Raw genomic sequence first — 19953 nt, 5'->3', positions numbered from 1 at the left:
TGGACGCTCCCCCTGTGGGTGGTAAGGTAGTTTAGTTAATTGCAGTGTATTTTTAGCTGGATGCCTCGTGTAAATATATTGGAGAGTTAGAGTATGAAGCCTAATTCCCTGTTGATTTTGTAGAAGGCGGTATATTTGGTAGCTCCTAGATTATTTGATCAACACTGCTTCACTTCCTACTTTCTGTGCATGGGTTCTAAAGTGGGCGATCATCCTTCTAACTCAGAATTGCACACAATTTGCACTCACTTTCAGCAATCACATCCCCACCTCTATGAAATACATTGTTGGCCTATCTTCAGTATTCAATAAAAAAAAGAATAATAATGAAAATACATCCTGCCTGCAATATTAAGGACTGCACAACGCTTCCCATTTCTGCAGCTTCAGTCTCAACAACCTTCAGGGGTGGGCAGAGTTTGAAAGTGACAAATGAAAACTCACTGCATTGAGTCTGCGGGAAGGCATTAAGGCTTATCTGGCTTGACCAGGCGACTGCATTCACCGCTGTCCATCAAGAAATCTTATTACAACAAAAGGTATTGCTTTCTGTGGATTTCCTTCCATATTGATTACGTTTTTATTAAACAGAGATACGGTATGACTTCTTGGAAGGTTGGTTTCCTGCAGCCCGCGATTAAGAGGCAGTTGGAATTACAAGGAAGTGACGTCTTTTTCAACAAACACACCGTGGGAAGCTCTTTGAATTCCGTGTTAACTTTGAAACGTCGTGGCACTGAGTGTATATACACAATGGAACATAATCCTTCAGTAATTTCTGCATGCATTTATAACAATGTTAAGAACATGAAAATGTTAAGTACCCACCAATGAAAGTTGTGTTCTCCATTGGTCAAGAAAACTCGACATATCCACATTCTTGAAAGCAGGATCCTACAAAGTTTAGTAAAATACATATACTAAAACATACTATTATGCATACACCATCTTTCACCAAAGGACCACCATACCGCACTTTGATATTGTTGCACTAATAGAGTGCTTATGAAAGTGACCAGGGGTGTGTCCTGGGATGTGAAGGCAGGTGTGTTTGCTCCAACAACTGTGACAGAAGTTCAGTTCATTTGTGCCTCTGGATGGAGCAGTGTGGCAGTAGGGGTGGCATGGACACGAATTCAAGAACATTTAATTGGTCTCCTTCTCCCTTGGTGAGTGGCAAACAAAGAACCATAACTGGCCATCTGCGCCCCCCCCCCCACCCAGGGCTCCCGTGCTAGTGCACCTGCTACAATAATCACAGCTGCACCATTACATGGAGAAGACTAGTAGTGCACTCCTTCATCCACCGATGAATCAAGAGGCAAGCGTGACTGTCACTACGACATGGTAGGTCTGTGAACAGCAGACTGCCAGGTCAGGAACTTCCAATAACTAAACAAGCAGTGCTCCACCAATGGAAACCCTCTCTTTCTCCCACCTCTAATGAGGTGATGGAACTGGCAGTGTAGGTAAATTTGCAAAGTATAATGGTTCACTTGCCCGATCAATGCTCCACCATGAAAACCGTGGTGGAGAGAAAACAAATGGGGCCCTTCATGGGCCCCTTGTGCCTCACGCAATGTGGATGCACACAGTGCCACCTTGTGTGCATGCACACCAGTTCCTACACAGCATGGACTTTAGAGTGCATGGAGTGCAAGAACTGTTGTTGGCATTCCCAATGTGGTGTCCATTTTTAGAGGCACAGCCATGGGAGCATAAAAAAAAAACAGCCAGACACAAGAAATACTTGTAATTTGGTGGGTAGCCAGACCACAGGTTTGGCGATGCGGCAGAGGGACGGACCCGACTCCGAACTGCCAAACTCGTAATCAGGCCCCAAATATCCATCTCAACATGGGTTCCGCCACCGCCATCATCTTTGGACGATTGGTATTAGGGATGCTGCCTTGGAATGGGTTGGTGCTTTTTGGCTGAACGGTGGTTCCAAGTGTCCGTGTCGCCGTTCTACTCGCATGTACATGCTTTGGGTAGAAGGTTTCCTCAAAGCTCCATCTTGAGCCCCCTTTTATTCAATTTGTATGTGGGACCTTTGGCACAAGTGGCCAGAGACAGAGGGCTGGCCTTGGTGTCATACGCCGACGTCACTCAGTTGGTGATTGCCTTCTCCAAAAAATGTAGGACCAATCTGGAAAATTTGAAGGAGGATCTAACAACTATCACTGCCTGGATGAAGGTTAATTATTTACAATTAAATGCCAGCAAGTCCGAGATCTTGTTGTATGGGAAGGACCAGGGACTCTGGTCAGAGAAATGGTGGCCCGACCATTTAAAGCCTGCACCGGTACCGAAGGAGACGGTGAAGAACTTGGGCGTATGGTTCGATACCGGTCTAACATTCGAATAGCAGACAAAAGCTGTAGCTGCTGTCTGGTTTGGGCTTCTGAGAGGTTTGAGACCCTTGCTTGGTTTCTTCCCGCCCGGAGTACGTCAGATCATGTTGCAGGCTTCCATCCTGGCGAGGCTAGATTATGGCAATGCCTTATATCTTGGTGCTAACAAAGCTAGCATCAAACGCTTGCAGAGGGTCCACAACGCAGCCGCACGCATGTTGGTGGCTCTCTGTGGCCCAAGTTCTTGTGAAGCTGCATTGGCTGCCAATTGAAGCTGGCATCCAGTTCAAGGTGCTCTGTATTGCGCATAAAATCTTGAGGTTTCAAGCCCCAGTGGGGTTATTGGGCCAATTGAAGCCTTACCTGCCTAGCAGAGCCTTACAATCAACTAAAAAAGGCCTGGTCTGTGTCTCTCAAGTTAGGAAAGCAAGGGCTGGGGGTCGGTCGTTTGGCCTCTTGGCGGCCGAACTGTGGAACTCTCTTGCTTTATGCATTCGTGCCATCCCCAATCTTTTGCCATTTCGCAAGTCCCTGAAGACCTGGCTATTCCCCACTCTATGATATCCCTTGCTTGCTATGTTCTCCTGCTCTAATTAGGCTTCTGGTTGCGCTGGGACGCCTCGTTGCTGAGGCAGCCAGGCGCATTATAAATCTTGTAATAAATAAATAATATCTATGCCTTGCATGCATATACTGGAATAATTCCATTTCAAGTATAACTGTCTTTCAAATAGAGGTAATCATCACATTAAAATGACTACAGTCAAGTACAGAAGTTTTAGAATAGTCCAACTTGAGATGTGTCAGTCTTGGCAAACAATTGCTGCCCATGCCCCACTCAATAAACAATGCAGGGGGGTGTTGAATGCACACCTATTCGCACTGTCTCAAGTTCAGTTTGTCTCAACGTACTCCTTATGCGTGCAGCTTAGTCACAGTGTCCTGCCAAAAAGACACTGAATGATTAACAACATTAAGAAATGGGACGTATTCTCCGCCCCAGACCAAACTCACAGCGAATTATGCCACCTTGGCTCTGCTTGATTCCTTTTTAAACCACTTTAATTTGTTTTATTCATCCTTGTTCTCATCTTTTTGTTTTGCCTCACTTGAATTATCGTCCCCACATGACTTCATATGCCTTTTTCCAGGTTTCTAATGTTCTGCCTGTGCCACTCCGGGCCTCTTGAAAGAACGTGATTGACGCAAAAGTTTCGTAAAAAGCAGTGTTTTATTAACTAGAACCCAATGCATTTCGGGCATTCATTGCCCTTCTTCGGGGGTCACTGTGAATGAACAATGAAAAAAATAACATCCCATCAATGTACATCATACTGCATCTTTAAATTGTATCACGCAATTTAATATTAACTTCAACACATAATGACATTTCTTTGTGAAGCGTTTTTATCTTTACTTAAACTGCACACTCCATGAATATGCTATCTCGCTCTGCCCGTTCTCAATGGATGCTTATAGCTCAAATAATAGCTCCCACTCCCTCTCCTAGTTAAACAGCAAGCAGTAGGTCATAGCGGTAAAACTACGTGTTCCACTTTCATTTATCCCTCAGCTCTCCCCGTGCTCGACATGATAACTGACATTTTACTTTGTACGATATTTATGTAACACTTTGTTCCTGCTCATAAATATACACGTACCTGCCAAACAACGTTTAAAAACCGCCCATTCTCCTCTTCTTTCTCAAACAGATTATTCTTCCCACAATCCCTTGCGTTTTTAAACTCATCCCAGTCACCAACTGTTTTAACTTTCCCTCATCAAGGTGAACTACGAAATTGGATGTGCTTCAGCTAAATACTACAACTCCCATGATACAATGTAATTAACATGACCTAAGTATAAGTCACAATGTGAAACTTTAATACTGATGGTTTCAATGTACGCCAGGCCATCAGTATTATAGTTTTACATTGTATGGATTTAGTAACAGTGTCATTGATTGTTTCCTTGACTAATTTGTAGAGCCTCACTATACATAATGTGTAGTTACTAAACTGTGTGAAAGTCTTTATTGCTTTGTCTTAATTGCTATGTTAAAGACTATATTTGTTATTGATTAACTGAGTATTTGTATGGGTAAATGAATGTCTATGTGGTTTGGTGGGGGGTGTGTGATTGCCAAAAAATGTGTGAATAGTTCATTCAGTAGGTATATGAGGTTAAGACTACATGTTATAACAGTTGTTTCAGTGAGTGTATATGTTTATGGGTGTGGTGGTGATTAAATATTTCTCTCAATGGTACATCTCCATTAATCTTTTTAAAAAAGGCAGTGTATGTGACAGTTATATCTAATTAAGTGTGTCTAAGACTTAGTGATTGTATGAGTCACTATATGGATAACTGTATACTTGTAATAGTGATTTTATAACACACTAAGTGTGAGTTACTATCTATATAAATAGATGAAGTGGTGTTTGTATAAGTGTTTTGGTTGAGTAAATGTAAGTATAATCAATTGTTTGCATAAGTCAGAAGGATGTCTTTATAAGTGAATACAATGTGTGCTGGTGTGTAATGTTGAAATAGGCGTGTAAGTATATTTGATAGTGTTCTGTTGATTATTCACTGCATATAACACTGAATGCATAGGTAAGAGTTTAGATGTGTGTATAGTTCTATGAATAACTGAGTGGGTGTTTAGAAATTTCTATTGGTGTGTCAATGGTTTCAAATATGGCACTTTCTATTTTACAGTGAGTGATGAAAGATTATACTAGTGTGTGATTTTTTGATTGAATATTTTTTTTATTAGCATTTCTTAATCAATGGCAGTTGTAATCAGTACATATAATGACAAAAAGCAGTTGAAGACTTTAAATAAGAAATTACACATCATTTATAATCTCTTCACACCGTTATTGTAATTATTTCACCCAACAATAGTTTGCTCATAAATTTCGGGAGATTAAATGTGTGTCGTATGGTTGTCGCAGATAGTCTAGTGAGGCTGCATACAACCTGCCTCTAGTCTTTGTGTGCATGCGGCGACATCTGTGGTCGGGGACAGCATTGTGGAGGACATAATAGTGTACTGAGAAGTGGGTCTGTTTGTGCTTCTCAGTGTGACGCGCCTCTTGCTGTCCATGTGTGTTGTATCATATCTCACTTTAGCTTGTGTGGGGGTACTGAGTGCCAGATGAAGAGCAATTACCAATTTCACATATACAATTGTAGGAAGAGTCTTATCAACAGTGATAGCACCCTATTGTCATTTACGGAACCATCGTGTAAACAGGAGGGTAAGATGGGTTTGGGGAGAAAAGTATATTAAAAATGCATGGTCTTGATTCCACCTCATGTCTCTTGCCTCCAGCAACCTACACTTACATTGTCTAGCCCACTCTTACAGGTTCTCTTTCATTCCTGCTTTCTTCCTTTGTCACTGTTTTCCTGTCTTTCTCTTTGTCTGCATCTATTTTCTGCTTCTACTTCGCTTAGCCTGAGTCAAATGTTAATGATGAAATGCAGTTCTAAACCACAAAAATGAGTGCACGTGCCCGGTCACAGGGGCAAATTAACCATTGATGAATGCATAGTTTATTTTTTGAATTTAGAAAATGCGCAGCTGCTGGCATCACAGACCTTCCCATCCGTATTTTAGGCTAAGATGAGATGGAAGATGAGGTAAGGTGAAACAGGACACAGAAAATAAGAGTGCCAATATGTAGGGGAAAGACAGGGACCGAGTATGTGAGACAAAAATGAATGTTAAAGAGAAAGTGAAGAGGAGCAAGAGAAGGCATGGGAGCAAATGGCGAGGTTGTTACTATAGAACATTGTGTTTATGCCATTCTGGATAACATCACAAAGATAGTAAGATTAAAAAACAGTTACCTGTTCCAATAATCCGTTCAATCTTTATACAGGAATTATCAAGTTCTTTGGCAAACAGATGGACAGCCTGCATCGGATCCTCACACGTGTCTGGATCAATGTATGTTCTTCTCGTTGGTATCTTAACTAGATCAAACAGAGGGAAACACACTGTGGTAAACAGACGTATCATCACTCTGGTATTTATTTTTGTTAAAGAAGTGACATAGTCATGTGAAACTGACATTAGTGCCTGTAGACGTGATTTTTAAGGGAGTCACAATCGGCACAGATAAAATGGAAGGGCCATCCACAAATGGCAATCATAAAGAAAATGTGTGTGTGTGTACACACGTGCATGTGTGTGCATACACATATAATGACATGTTTGCTTTAAATACTTACATATGACTTGGTATGTATGTGTGTATATAATTCTATGCATGTAGATATAGAGATATACATACAAAGTCATATTTAAACTTTTTAACTAAACATGCAGTTTTGTGTAGTGCCTTACACCGTAAGTCAAAGCTGCTTTGCAGTTAAATACGTTGCGATTTGTGGTCCCTGTGTTTTTTTCTCGGTTGCCTACTGGCATGGGTGACATTCAACAGCTTTGGTGGTGGGGCACAAGGAAGCGGCGGGACAAATACATCTGGGGCATTGGGCCCGTTCGGCACCCTTTTTGAGGCCAGTGGAGCCTGAGAGAAACGACATTTCTTCAGTGTGCCATTAAGCACACTTTATGCTGTGGCTTGCAACTCTGCAACTCTGGAAAGGTTCAGCACAAGTGTGTAAGATCGAATGTCACTATATCGAGATCAACAATATCAAACCATAAAACTATCACATCCACTTCATAGCCTACTACACCGTGGTCAGGGAAAGTGTGTAAGAACTATTATTAGCTACATACCCAGGCTCCCATATTTACCGTATGATGTAGAGATCATGTCGATATAGAGATGCAATATATTTGTCATGCAAATACAAACAATTTTAACAAAGCTCGGCCGGTCAAAAACATTATTACTATATTCAAAATATTAGCTAATTCAATTGATGGGATTTCACTTTTTTAAGTAGAACTTTATTTCTATACATTGGGTACATTATGAAGAATATATGACTGTCTAATTCATAAGCTAAATGGAACTCTTAATGGTAATATGTATTAACTATATGAAGTTTATTAAAATTTCTTAACCTATGTATTAATTGTAGCTTGAAATGCAGTAAAACCGTACGAATTTATATCGTTTATGTACATTGTGGGCGGGGTGTAATTGCCTAATCTATATGATGTAAATGGCTTTTTTGGTTAGATTTAATTACTATGGGAAAAGTTGTATATTGCTTTACCTATGTATGCATTGGTTTCTCTATACATTATGTATAATGTGGGCGGCATGTAAAGTGGTCTTTTAGTTCAATGTAATAACTATGGGAAAGGTTGTTTAATGCTTTATCTTAGTATTATGATGCAATACAGCTGTTTATTTATACAAAGCAAAATGCTTGTCTGTTGCATCCTATGGGGCGGGTGTGTGGGGCTACCAAATAAAACGCTTGTTACAAGAGGTAGAAAACAAGTTCATAAAACGCTTGTTGATGGTTCCAAATAGCTCTGCCAGGTCTTTCTCTCACCAAGAAGTGGGGTGGAATATATAGAAGATCGCATTGGCAATGCCCCCCCCCCCCTGCTCTTATGGACCAAAATATGGGTCTCTGAAGAATTACAGTTTTCTAGGGAGATCATTGAAGACTGCAATCATTTGGACAAGTCTTTGAAGATTCCTTTGCTTTGTTTTGTGAGGTATAGGTTATCTGAGATTGGGTTGGGCAAGTATTTTGACACTCCGATGAGTATCCCTACAGATGCTAAGGTTATAATAAAAGAGGAGTATAACATCTGGGCAACCTTGCATTGTTCGCAATTGGAGGCGCCAGGTCCTAGCTGTCCTTTTATGCCTATACACCAATTTTACCTATCCTTCACCACGAATAGTCAGATGCATTTTCTTTTAACAAGATTCCGCTTAGGCACTTTGCACTTTTTAGCGGCATTTCTCAAACAATCTGGGTGGTTGGACAATCTTATCCCATGCCCTTGTGACAATATGGCAACCCAGAGCACCCTGCACTTTACTCATTTTTGTGCACTTTATAAAGAACCGAGGGGAAGATTCTTGGTACCCCTACTAACGAATATTCATCCATGTACATATGATGAGGTGTTTAGACATCTGAAATCATTGACCAATTCTGTAAATTGTAGTGCAGTGTTAAATTTCATTAAAACAGCAATGGGCATTAGGAAACGTTATAAACTACTGTAACTGGTTGGGAAGAAAAAATGATCTGTATAACTTTATTTTAACAAATATGAAATTTTATGTCCGATGAGGCATTTATTCTTAATAGTAATTTGACCTCATTAAGGATTTTTTGTCATACTTTTAAAAAAATGTATTTTAAAACTGTATCATTTGTTTGTCAAACTTTTGTGGTCTTGTGTCGAATAAAGTTAATTTGATTTGAATTGTAATAAAAAACTTGACAGAAAACAAGGAGAGTGGAGCCCAAACCAGCGTAGATTAGGGTAAGCTGATCTTGTGTTCCTGGCACTGATTTTGTCACCTCTAAGGCCAGGGCCTAAAAGGAAGCTCCTGGGGTCGCTAGGGGAAAGTCAGGGGTTGCAACTACGATCCTTGGGGGCCCTTGAATGACCAACATGCTTTTGGGGGTGCTGTGCACTGCACAAAAGTGACAATTTGGAAATAAAATAAAATCTAAGTCTTAGCCTATATAGTTGTTATTTTCAAAACCTAGAAGCCATCTAGGAAAAAAGATAAATGTGGGATTCATCGATTTACCATGCTCTGACACATTTTTCTCTCTTCCGATATATGTACAGCGACATTGCCAAATATTTGACAAAGTGATGTTATTCTATATCAAGGTTGAGTAAACATAAATTACATGTACAAAACCTGAAAGAGATACAATGAAAACCATACACTTACCTGTAATCCTCTAACATAGATCAATGATCTCTGGTTTGTTTTGCCGCTACACCTTGGTATCAGTTATAACTTGTGTTAATGTGGTACAGCTGCTGTGGGTGGAATGTCAGCCATATCATTTTTGATGTATAGAACTGTGCGTTGTGAGGTTTGGATGTTTGCTCAGCCAGTTGGAATTGGATTGTTGCCTGGAAGCGTTGGTGGAATTTACTGCTTACTTAAAATAAATACTACAGAAGATAACCAGTGGCAGTGTCATTCATTTGACTTAACATTGGTGACAATTTTGCCAAGAAGAAGGATTACCACCAACCCTGTCTCTAAAAAGAACCAACGTGTCAAATGGATTATATGTCGTTAAAAAGGATTTCTATAACTTGGTAATAGCATACCTTTCAGTCTGAGGTGGTGGACGAGTCAGGATGCCCTGTCGTGAAAGGTTTGCTGTACTGATTGCGTGTACAAGTAGATGAGGTGATGTTTAAAGCGAACCAGTTCCAAGAGCAGAGATCCAAGCCAATGTGAGCCCACAGAGGTATTGTTAGAACTGGCTATTTCTGGTTGGCTAAGGCTTACGCCAAGCCAGGCAGAAACCACCATTCTAGTCAGGGCAAGGGAGTCACAAGCAAAGATAACCCCTGCTCACCCCCTTGGTAGCTTGGCACGAGTAGACAGGCTTATCCCGGCGGTAATGTGTAAAGCATTTGCGCACGCACACAACAGCAACAACATCCTAGGCACACCACAAAAGGAACTCCACACAAGGTTATATAAAAATAACTTTTGTATTGTCAAAACACATCACATAGTAATCACACAATATACATGGTGCCAACTGGCACGGGCAATATTCACAAGGGATTATTTACACCAGGACAGGGCCACGTGGGCCACTGTCAGAATCAGCACTTAGTAGAAATAGCACTTCTAGAACATAGAATAAGTGTATCACAAAATAACAATAAAAGATCACAACCAGTAACCACTGGTAACAGGTAGGTACACACTACGCAATACTAATAACCATAGGCCTAGATCACGCATGGACACATAACCTCTCTAGTATAAATGATACTAGGCAAAACACAACCACCTAAGAGTAAAATACATTTAGGGATATAGGTCAGAAGCATTACACATGATGCATAGAAACGTTCAGAGGTGTAGGTAGGACACATAATGCTTAAAACACACTCAGAGGTGTCACAGGCATAATGGCATAGCACATTACGCATAACAATTTACATTTGGGCCTAACCGATAAAAATACAGTAGGTAATCTCTCACTAGTCTAAACACATTAGACTCTCCCCCTAAGCATAACTCACATTTAGGGGTGTGGCTCACAGAGTGAAAACATCTCACTAGCATAAACCTGCATAGGTAAAATAGCCTCATAATCACATTGCACAAACATCACCTTAGGCAATTACTATCATAAACATAGTAAAATCACATTGCGCAGAAATCACATTAGGGCCTTGCGCCCTACCCACATACCAGCCCCCTGGCCAACTGGCCATCCCAAGAAGGGGACTCAAAAAAAGCCCTGTGTCCAGAATGTCAGGGCGCGCTGCCAATACAGCGCCAGTCAGGGGTGCGCCACCGGCGCAAACCTAAACGTTTCAGCTGCCCACTAATTGCTGGGCAGCTGGGAACAGTAACAGGGCCTAAACGTTGCAGCTGGCACTAAGTGCTGCGCAGCTGTAGCAGGCCTGGCACCACTGTGCCATCTCTGTCCCACACCGGGACTCTCTCTCTCAAATTGCGCCTAAACGGTGCAGCTGCCCACTAATTGCTTGGGAGCTGGAGACAAAACTGTGACAGGGTCCTCACTGATCCTAGAACAAAACTGCGCCAAAATGTAGGAGCCACACAGGCTCTCACTAGCCCCTCATGACAATAAACAGGTGCCCCCAAACGTTGGAGCTCTCAGGCTCTGGCCACAAAAATGCGGTTTTGGCTCTCACTGGCCCTCTATAATCAAATGTGTCCAACGTTGGAGCCACGGGGCTCTAAAAATACACACATGCCCTTGAGCCTCTCAGGCTCCTAAACAAATATGGCCCCGTCGTTGGAGTCCACCCTCTGGGGGCATGAGGTCATGGAAATGCCCCCAAATCATCGGAGTCCCTCACAGGGGACTCGAAGTAAACTATGCCCCCAAGAGCCTCTCAGGGCTCCTCACAACTGCCACCTTTCGCTGGAGCGGCCCGCTATCAAGTGGGGCCGCTCAAGGAATCTGCCGGGACCTCCACGGGGCCTTTAAATGACCATGCTGAGCCACGTGGGAGTGGCCTGCTGCCATCCGGGGCCGCTCCATCACACAACCTGCCCCCGACGTTGGAGCGCCCCCCCTAGCAGACGGGGGCTGCTCTGAAGAGGATGCTGCCCTGCCCCCTGCTCAGCCGTAAGGGACACTGAAAACTGTTAATTGTTCTCTTTTCATGGGAGATAACTTCCATGATGAGGGGGTAGTTTTCTTCTGTATTTTCAAAAAGAAAACCCCACTTCAATATTTTCTATTGAAGATAAAAAAGAAAATAGTTTTATGAACAGCTACATCATGGGATTTGTGCACCAAACCTCAATAATCATCTACAGTGGTTCCTGCCAATGCTTTAGAATTCACTGCAAGCTTGGTGGTCCTTTTCAAATTTGTCGGGTGAAGAAATCTCAATCTGGCGGACGTTAAGTCCTCCACCAGGCCAACAGAGATAACTTTATCCATCAAATTATAAATAGGACACTTATTCTCTACAGGCAATTTGTCTATAAATAAGAAATAATTATATGAGAGGTCAGTTTAAATTTTCGTTTTATGAAATGATTCTATATTAGGCACAGATGCCCTCAGGTCAGTAAAAGTGTACTTTATATAAAAACTAAACGGAAAGGGACAGGATTCGCACCAGGCTGTATTCCTCTTTCTTCCCACTATTTCTTTAACACTGCCGAATGCCCCTACCACAGACACCTGAGGTCAGGCATGTGCAGACATATCAAGAGGGGATGAAGATACAATAAAACGTTGGCTTTCATGTAAAATTCATATAAAGAAAATCCAAAACAAACGTAAATGCCTTAAGCATGGGTCCTTTACTTTAATCTTGCCTCAAAATAAAAAATCATCTTTGACAGTTCTGTGTAAATATCTTGGAATAATAAAAGAATAAAGACAAATAGGTAACATAGGATTACACCATAATGTCCCTTGGTAGTGCTCACTGATAATAATTAGAATACCCCCACTGCTAAAGGAGCAGCGGGCAAGAGTATGCATGTGTCAGTGGTATCACTGGGCAGCTCCCTCCCTCAGAGCACGTTCATGAAGCAGACCTAGTGGGACCCAGGGGGTTGGTCTAGACTTTTATTAAAGATGCCTCGGTACATGCTAAAGGTGAGGGCAGCCGTTGTGCACACCATGTCCAAGAGAATCAGTAGAAGAAGTAAGTGGGCGTGGTGACACAGTTTCAGGGTGAGTGCTAAGCATTGTGGGTGTAATCATAATTCTAAGGTCCTCAGCTTCTTTAATTACAGGATATTTACCTAGCAGAGATTGTTAATGGCGGGGTCTGCTAGACAGCACTTCACAGACTTTCCTTTGCCAGAGCAAGGAGGGTTCTAACAACGGCACAGATCGAATCTTGGACCAAGGAGAGATTATCTGGCACATACAGAGAAGATGTCTTCAACAAGCATTTGCAATGCAATAGGTCTCACATTTGTGAGAGTTTAAGCTATTGACATTGTAAATGACAATGCCTTTTATTTATCTGTTTTGCTAATTAACACATAAATAAAAGGCATTGTAATTTCCAATGCCAATAGTTCAAACTTGTAAATGCGAGACCTATTCAAATATGTGGCCGCCATTGTCCTGCGCTGCTCGGAAAGTGAAAGCAAGCATGGTGTGCTGAATGTTGCAGGAAAGCATGTTGTGCCTGCAATAGGAGAAACTCATTAAAGAGAATAGTGCTCACAGACTAAAAAAACTGAACTTCTTTTTGGAAACGACTGATTGATTCCTTCCACACAACGGGCCCCGGTTAAATCGATACCGCCTGCCGGCTTGAATTTGGTTCAGTGACCAGGCGCCCCCATTATCGCTATTTTGAATTCAGCCTACAACACCTGCGCTGCAAAATGTGAGCCGTTCACCACCTCGAGTGTGCACCGCTTGGCGGGCATCACGTCTTCAGTCCATCACTGTGTGAATTACAGAATTGACTGCTCACTGAGATTTACCCACACTACGGCAACTTCTGTGCCCCTGTGCAGATTTACCGTCCCCAGTCCCTGTCCTGAAGAGAACCTACAACATCTAGATTCGAAACGCGTCGACACTCCCACCCTGTGGCAATCTCAAAGGGTGCCGCTAGGATATAATTCACCTTATTACTTTGGACCCTAGCAGTGCAACCCCATATAAATACTTGACCACAGGTTTTGGTAGACAGGCAGTCACTCCTTTCCATCTATCCCGTCTGTCCCCTGGTTTCATAGTTCTAAGGACTGGTTCTCTCTTCTGTTTCATGCACTAATTTTGCACTGTATATAACTGCAATTCATTTGGATCACTGTATGTTTTACTGTTCTTTGGTGTGTTATTATTTGCTTCGTTTGACTCGTTGTTGTAAGTACTGTACATTTGTAAATTTGTATATTTGTAGATACTGTATACATGAACTCACTGTTCTGATGGTTTTTTGTTTGTGCCTGTGTTTTTGAAACTTTGACAATCTCAGTAAAAAAGAAAATAAATTTGTTTGGAATATAAATCCAGTGGTCACGTGGTACATATTGACTGCGTGTCTGTAGAATTTTCTTGTTAATTTTCCTGTCCAGCCAACCTGTTCTGTTTTCCCTGTTGTTGAGATCCGGGCTGGGCAGATGTAGGATCCAAAACCTTCACTGTTCCACAGCACAGACTAAAAAGGCGTACCGCGTAACAATCAAAGTAAAAGAGCCTGTCCTCATGGGAGGTTACAATTGAAGACAAGGCAGTACTAAGGAGGGACTAACAAGCCTATTAACGAATCAGAAGCCAGCATTTAAGAAGGGCAATGACACAAGCCAATGACAAATATGGGCAGAGAGTGGGCGGGGCTTCTACTCAATACTCCAATACAGAGTGCCATAGAGCAGTGCAGATATCACATTGTTCTAAAGGAGAGGCAGTTGACTAATTACTAGTTTTACACACCAAGGACTAAGCTATTTACAGAAATCTTCAAATATGGGGGATTTCGTAAAAAAAGGACTTTTGCCCAATACTGGCACAACTTATTTATGTATTGTTGGGCCCCTTGCTGTATATCTGTAACAGAGCGCCTGGAGATAGGGTACAAGGAAGTTTTACACCCTTGTAGTACAGCATGATAATGGTGGTAATGTTGTGCTGCTATCAGAATCTGTAAGCAAATACTGAATATTTAAGTCCTTATTTACCATATACAGGTAAGTACACCAGTAAAGGTAAAAACCAATAATACCATTACCTCGATGCATTATTAATATATTTAGCATATTGTCAAATAAGGTTGGGAATAACTTGCTGAAAAATGGTTACTGCTTGCAACTGCCACATATTGTGCATAATTGTACAGGAGCATTTACTTGGCAGAATTCAGACTCTATTTAAATTCAATGCAGAAGTGAAAACGGACTGAGGCATACCGCATGCTGAAGATGGCCATAGGAACACTGCAAGTCACTACAGTTCTTGCAGGGTTGGGGAGGCAGCTTTCCAGGGGGACCACCAATGATTCCAGGGGCCACAATTCAGGCCAAGGCCAATGAAAGTCTGTCAGATATGGGATATTTAGGAGCCCTCATCACCTTCTGAAGGGAGGCGTTATTTTGTGTTAAGCTACAGAAAATGGCTGCTTACTGGTCTATCCTGTATGAGGCTGCCATCTGCCTTTTACGCTGGCACTTTCAGCGGAATACCATTCTGTGTGGCCGCTGCTGGCATCGAAGGTCAGCATTAGATATGTGACTGTGTGATGAGTAGGAGCTGTATGTAATTACAAAGTGATTTGAATAGCCTACCAACCCAAAGCAAAAGAAGTGGCAATTAAATCATTAGAAATGTAACACAAGTATTTATTTATTTATTTATTTATTTATTTATTTATTTATTTTATGTGCTTATATAGCGCCTGAATAGACCCCCGAAGGGGTATCTCTGCGCTTTTGCCAGCAGAAGGAGACATACACTGTACCAGGTCATACCACGGAGTGACTGGGGCATGAGGAATGTTTAACTACTAGTAAAAAGGTGGGTTTTGAGGGTTTTTCGGAAGGATAGGTGATTAGTGATATGTTTTAATGTTAGGGGGAGGGAATTCCAGAGAGCGGGTCCAGTGTGTGCCAGAGCACGGCCTCCTTGTCGAGATTTTTTTATTTTTGGAACCTGTAATAGCTGAAGGTTACTAGATCGTAAGGAGCGGCCTGGGACATAGGGTTGAAAGTCCTTTGTAAGATATTTGGGGCCCTTTCCTATCAGACATTTGTGGATAGTACACCAAATTTTAAACTTAGTGCGTTGCCGCACTGGCAGCCAGTGGAGTTCAGCCAGTAGAGGTCGGGAGGGAGTCCTAGATGGAACGTTAAGGACTAACCTCGCCGCCGTATTTTGGACTACTTGCAGTTTGTTAAATTGGCCTTCATTGGTTGATAAAAGAAGGCCGTTGCAGTAGTCCAATCTACTAATAACTAGTGCCTGGACTAAGGTTTTCCTGTGGTTGTCAGGTAGATAGGGAAACACCCTTCTCAACAGTCCAATGGCCCTAAAACATGTGCCGGCAACTTGGTTGACATGGTCTTTAAATGTCAGGGCTTGATCAAATAGCACTCCCAAGTTTTTCCCGGTCTGCTTTGGGATGGGAACAGGTCCCAGTTCTAAGGGCCACCACTCACCAGACCATAATGTCACCGCATCCCCAAACAGTAATGCTACTGTTTTGCCCACATTGCATTGTAGGCAGTTCTCAACCTCACTAAGTCAGCCAGGGGGGCCACATACACATTAAATAATGTGGGGCTTAGGCATGAGCCCTGTGGCACACACCTGGTGAGCTCCCTGGAGATGGATTTATGGGAGCCCAGCCTGACTTCTTGAGAGCGGCAGGAGAGAAAGCTTTCCATCCAAGACAGGGCTACACCTCCCAGCCCCACATCCCTCAGACAGCCGAGAAGCACTTTGTGAGACACCGTATCGAAGGCAGCGGATAAATCCAACAGCACCAGAATCATAGACCCCCCACCATCCAGTGTCATCCTGATGTTGTTGGTCACTGCTAGTAGGGCCGATTCGGTGCTGTGATTAGGTCTGAACCCAGATTGTGAAGGGTCCAGGCCTTCCGCTGCCTCAATATGATTTGATAAATTGGTGTTCACGTGCTTCTCTGTCATCTTATCGATGTATGGTAGGAGGGAGATGGGCCGGAGGTTAGAGAGATCTGTCCAGGGGGAGGATGCTTTTTTCCTTATAGGGTTTACCACCGCAATCTTCCATTCCCTTGGTCCTTGTCCCTTAGCCAGTGAGATATTCATAACTGACTGGATAGAGGGTCCCAAGAGGGAGATCAAAGGGGCCACCATTTTTGCAGGAAGATAGCCATTGGGCGAACCGGTTTTCATGTGGTTGATGAGGAATGGAAGGTCTAGATCACTGACTGGTGGGATGGTAAGTAAAGAGTTTATATTCTGTATTGGTGGGTCATATGGGAGGGAGGTCGTGGTTCCTGCATCCCTAGAGGCCATAATTTTGTTATAGATGAGATTAATTTTGTCCTCAAAGAACATAGAAATCTCATCACAAAGTGTTTGTGATACATCATCGGGGCTCTCACTAGCTGTGGGTTTTACAAAGCTCTGCAAGATTTTGAACAATTCCCTTGGACAGTTGCCTGCCTCTGCAAGTTGTAAGGAGAGATTATTTTTCCTCGCTTGCTTTATATTTTTGTAATAAATTGACTGGGCCTCTAGAAAGATTTTCCTTTCCTTTTCATTTTTAGATTTCCTCCATGCTTTTTCTAACCGCCTACATTTCTGTTTTTCTTTTCTAAGGTCTAGAGTGTACCATTTTTCTTGTTTGGTTGGAGGATACTGCTTATGGAGTTTTAAAGGGGCCAAGGTGCCAATGGCTAATTTAAGTGAATTATTAAGTTTTTCCAATGCAGACTCTGCTGAGTCTGCATCTGTGAATGATGGTTGTTGCCAATTTTCTCGCAAATTTTCCACAGATATTTTGTGCCATTGGCGGCGAAAAATTGGCGGGGCGGAGTTCTATGCAGTCGTTTAGTCGGTCCAGCCAGATGGAACTCGATCAGAAAATGGTCTGACCAATGGACTTCTTTGGTGGGTAAAGATATTATTTTAGTGCAGTTGGAGAAAATAGAATCCAGGGTATGACCACCTATATATGTAGCACCACTATTTATAGCCTTTAACCCAAGATTAGACAAGTCAGCTGTTAATTGGGTTGTTTCCGGAAGTGCAGGATTATCCATGTGTATATTGAAATCCCCAAGGAGGATAAAATCCTCCTTGGCTTTAATGTGAGGGGCTAATAGCTCCAGAAGAGACAGAGCAAAGTCTGGATTGGGAACTGGTGGGCGATATACCAGTGCGCCTTTCCATGAAATATTACCTACTAGGTTGATCTTGAAGATAATAATTTCCAGTAAAGGACTAGATCTTTGTTCTAAAATTGCAATGTTATATGTGTCTTTGAATATAATGGCTAATCCACCTCCAGTTTTATTTGGCCGATCAACATGTATGATCTTGTAGCCTGATGGGACCCCTAGAGTGATCGCTGTTATGTAAAGCAGAGTGGTAAAACCCGTTGCAATGTATGCATGTTAAAATGGCCATAGAATAGCATGCAGCAGAAATACAGGTGAAACAAATCAGATATACGCAGGCACAAGGGTAGGGTGGATTACATATGAACAGCTTCTAAATTCGTTTTAGAAGAGGCTAGAACGAGGCACAAAGGATTAATAGGAGGTTGTTTGCAGAGTTTCACACTATCACTCGAAGTAGTGGAGTCTGGTGGAGAAGGAATTCTTACAAAGTTTCTTATTCTTTGCTCCTTGTCTGAAAACTGTTAATGCTTTTTTGTTTGCAGAATTGCACTTTTTTGGGCTTAGCTTTAGTAGTCTACCGCGTGACTCTGAACAATTCTAATGCAACACGGTAAGAATACAACCCTAGGGGAAAGTAAGTGTTGTGTCTTAGCCAACATTTTTGTTAGATAATATTTGTTGATATGGTGCCCTTTATGTGCTAATTCTGAATATCACGCTTCTGCCATCACATTATTAAACTGTTCATTAAAAAGATAAATTGAAAAAAACCTCTTGAAAGAACAGAGAATGGACAAGGCCGAGCACTAAAATAGCACGTGCCGCCCTTATGGCGGTCGAACATGTCCCCATGGGAAAGAAGGAGGTGGGGGCACTCCCACCCCCCCCCATAAGCATCCAAGCGGCCGCATTCTGCGGGTGTGAACCGAAACCACTTCCGGTTCACACGGGTATCCAGTGTGGGGGTTTTTGACTGGTTTAGACCTGCCTATCCCTTGCCACCCACCTTAAAAAGGGGTGTGGGGAGCAGAACAGTGAGTCCTTAGTACGATAAAGGAAGCTCATTAGAAAGGTTCGTGAAAAGGTTGGGGGTGCAGGATGATTGGTGCTACCATTAACAATTGTGCTAATTGACTTCCGAACCTTTCTGCTTGACCTATCACTGCGGTCTACCTGGCGCGGTGCCAATACTCTGTCCTTCAAGCACTATTTAACATGGTTTACGGTGCAACTAAAGTATATGTTCATCGCAAATGTACTGGAAGCTCACACTTGCAAGCACATTCACATTCACACATTATAGCCATGGGATCCTTCAACAGACCATAAGAAGCCTGAAATGCAGTTCTAAGCACCTCTCTTTATTGCAAAGAGCCCTTGAAAGCAGGGCTCTTAATCTTCAATGAGTAGCAAATTAGGTTTGAGAAATGGCCTCGCCTCCCTTCCACCCTCCTACTCTTGATGACATTAAAGAGATGGATATTACAACAGTTACTGATATCTCTAAGCAGCAGATCCCTGGGGACCGTCTATAAATTCCACTTACCGCACACCGCGCTGATGGGCACTCATGACGATAAAACACGCGCTCCATTTTGAATGGCTCTACGATGGAGCGCGAGATGTAACTAGCCAATACATCTTTCTTTCTTTGCTTGCATGGTGGTGTAACATCCGCAAATTTAACACAGCAAGAGCCTTACTACAATGACGTGAAATTATTTATATTATTTCCAGAGATGCCAATATATGGAAAAGGAAAAATAGATCCGCGCACTGTGCTGATTGGTTAAAGGCCTTTGTTAGTTGGGCTATTTTAGGGAATAGGTTCTTGAAAACTAGAAACAGCACTGTCTAAAAGTGCTCTGTGGATTATGATGAAATCTAATATACTCAAAGAAGTACTTCGTGGCGGGAGTTTTTGTATCAGAATGATATTTGTGCAGCTAAGCAAACATTCCTTTGAAGAACTGTTGCCTAGGCCCCTGAGTGCATTATCTCTCTTAGAGTTCCGCATCCTGGTATAATAAATAAACCGATTCTTCTCCTTTTAGTTATTGCTAAGATGGCTCCATGAGCTAACTGCATGTTATGAATTTGAAGACTGACAAGGCCAACATAGCCTCCGGA

At 42.3% G+C, this 19953-nt stretch overlaps 1 protein-coding gene across 1 annotated transcript in view; it reads right to left on the bottom strand.

Annotated features, from left to right (window-relative positions):
- Positions 1 to 19953, bottom strand: part of EPHA10 (EPH receptor A10) — a 1551477-nt gene that overhangs the window by 428772 nt on the left and 1102752 nt on the right. Inside the window, exon 10 of the mRNA XM_086956448.1 lies at positions 6216 to 6341. Coding sequence (XP_086812574.1) covers positions 6216 to 6341 — 126 coding nt within the window. The remainder of the gene's footprint in view (positions 1 to 6215; positions 6342 to 19953) is intronic.

Source organism: Lissotriton vulgaris, chromosome 2_1 (genome assembly GCF_964263255.1).
Source record: "Lissotriton vulgaris chromosome 2_1, aLisVul1.2, whole genome shotgun sequence".
Lineage (NCBI taxonomy): Eukaryota > Metazoa > Chordata > Amphibia > Caudata > Salamandridae > Lissotriton > Lissotriton vulgaris.
Note: the sequence above shows the minus strand (reverse complement) of the source record. Positions and strands in the feature narration are given on the sequence as shown.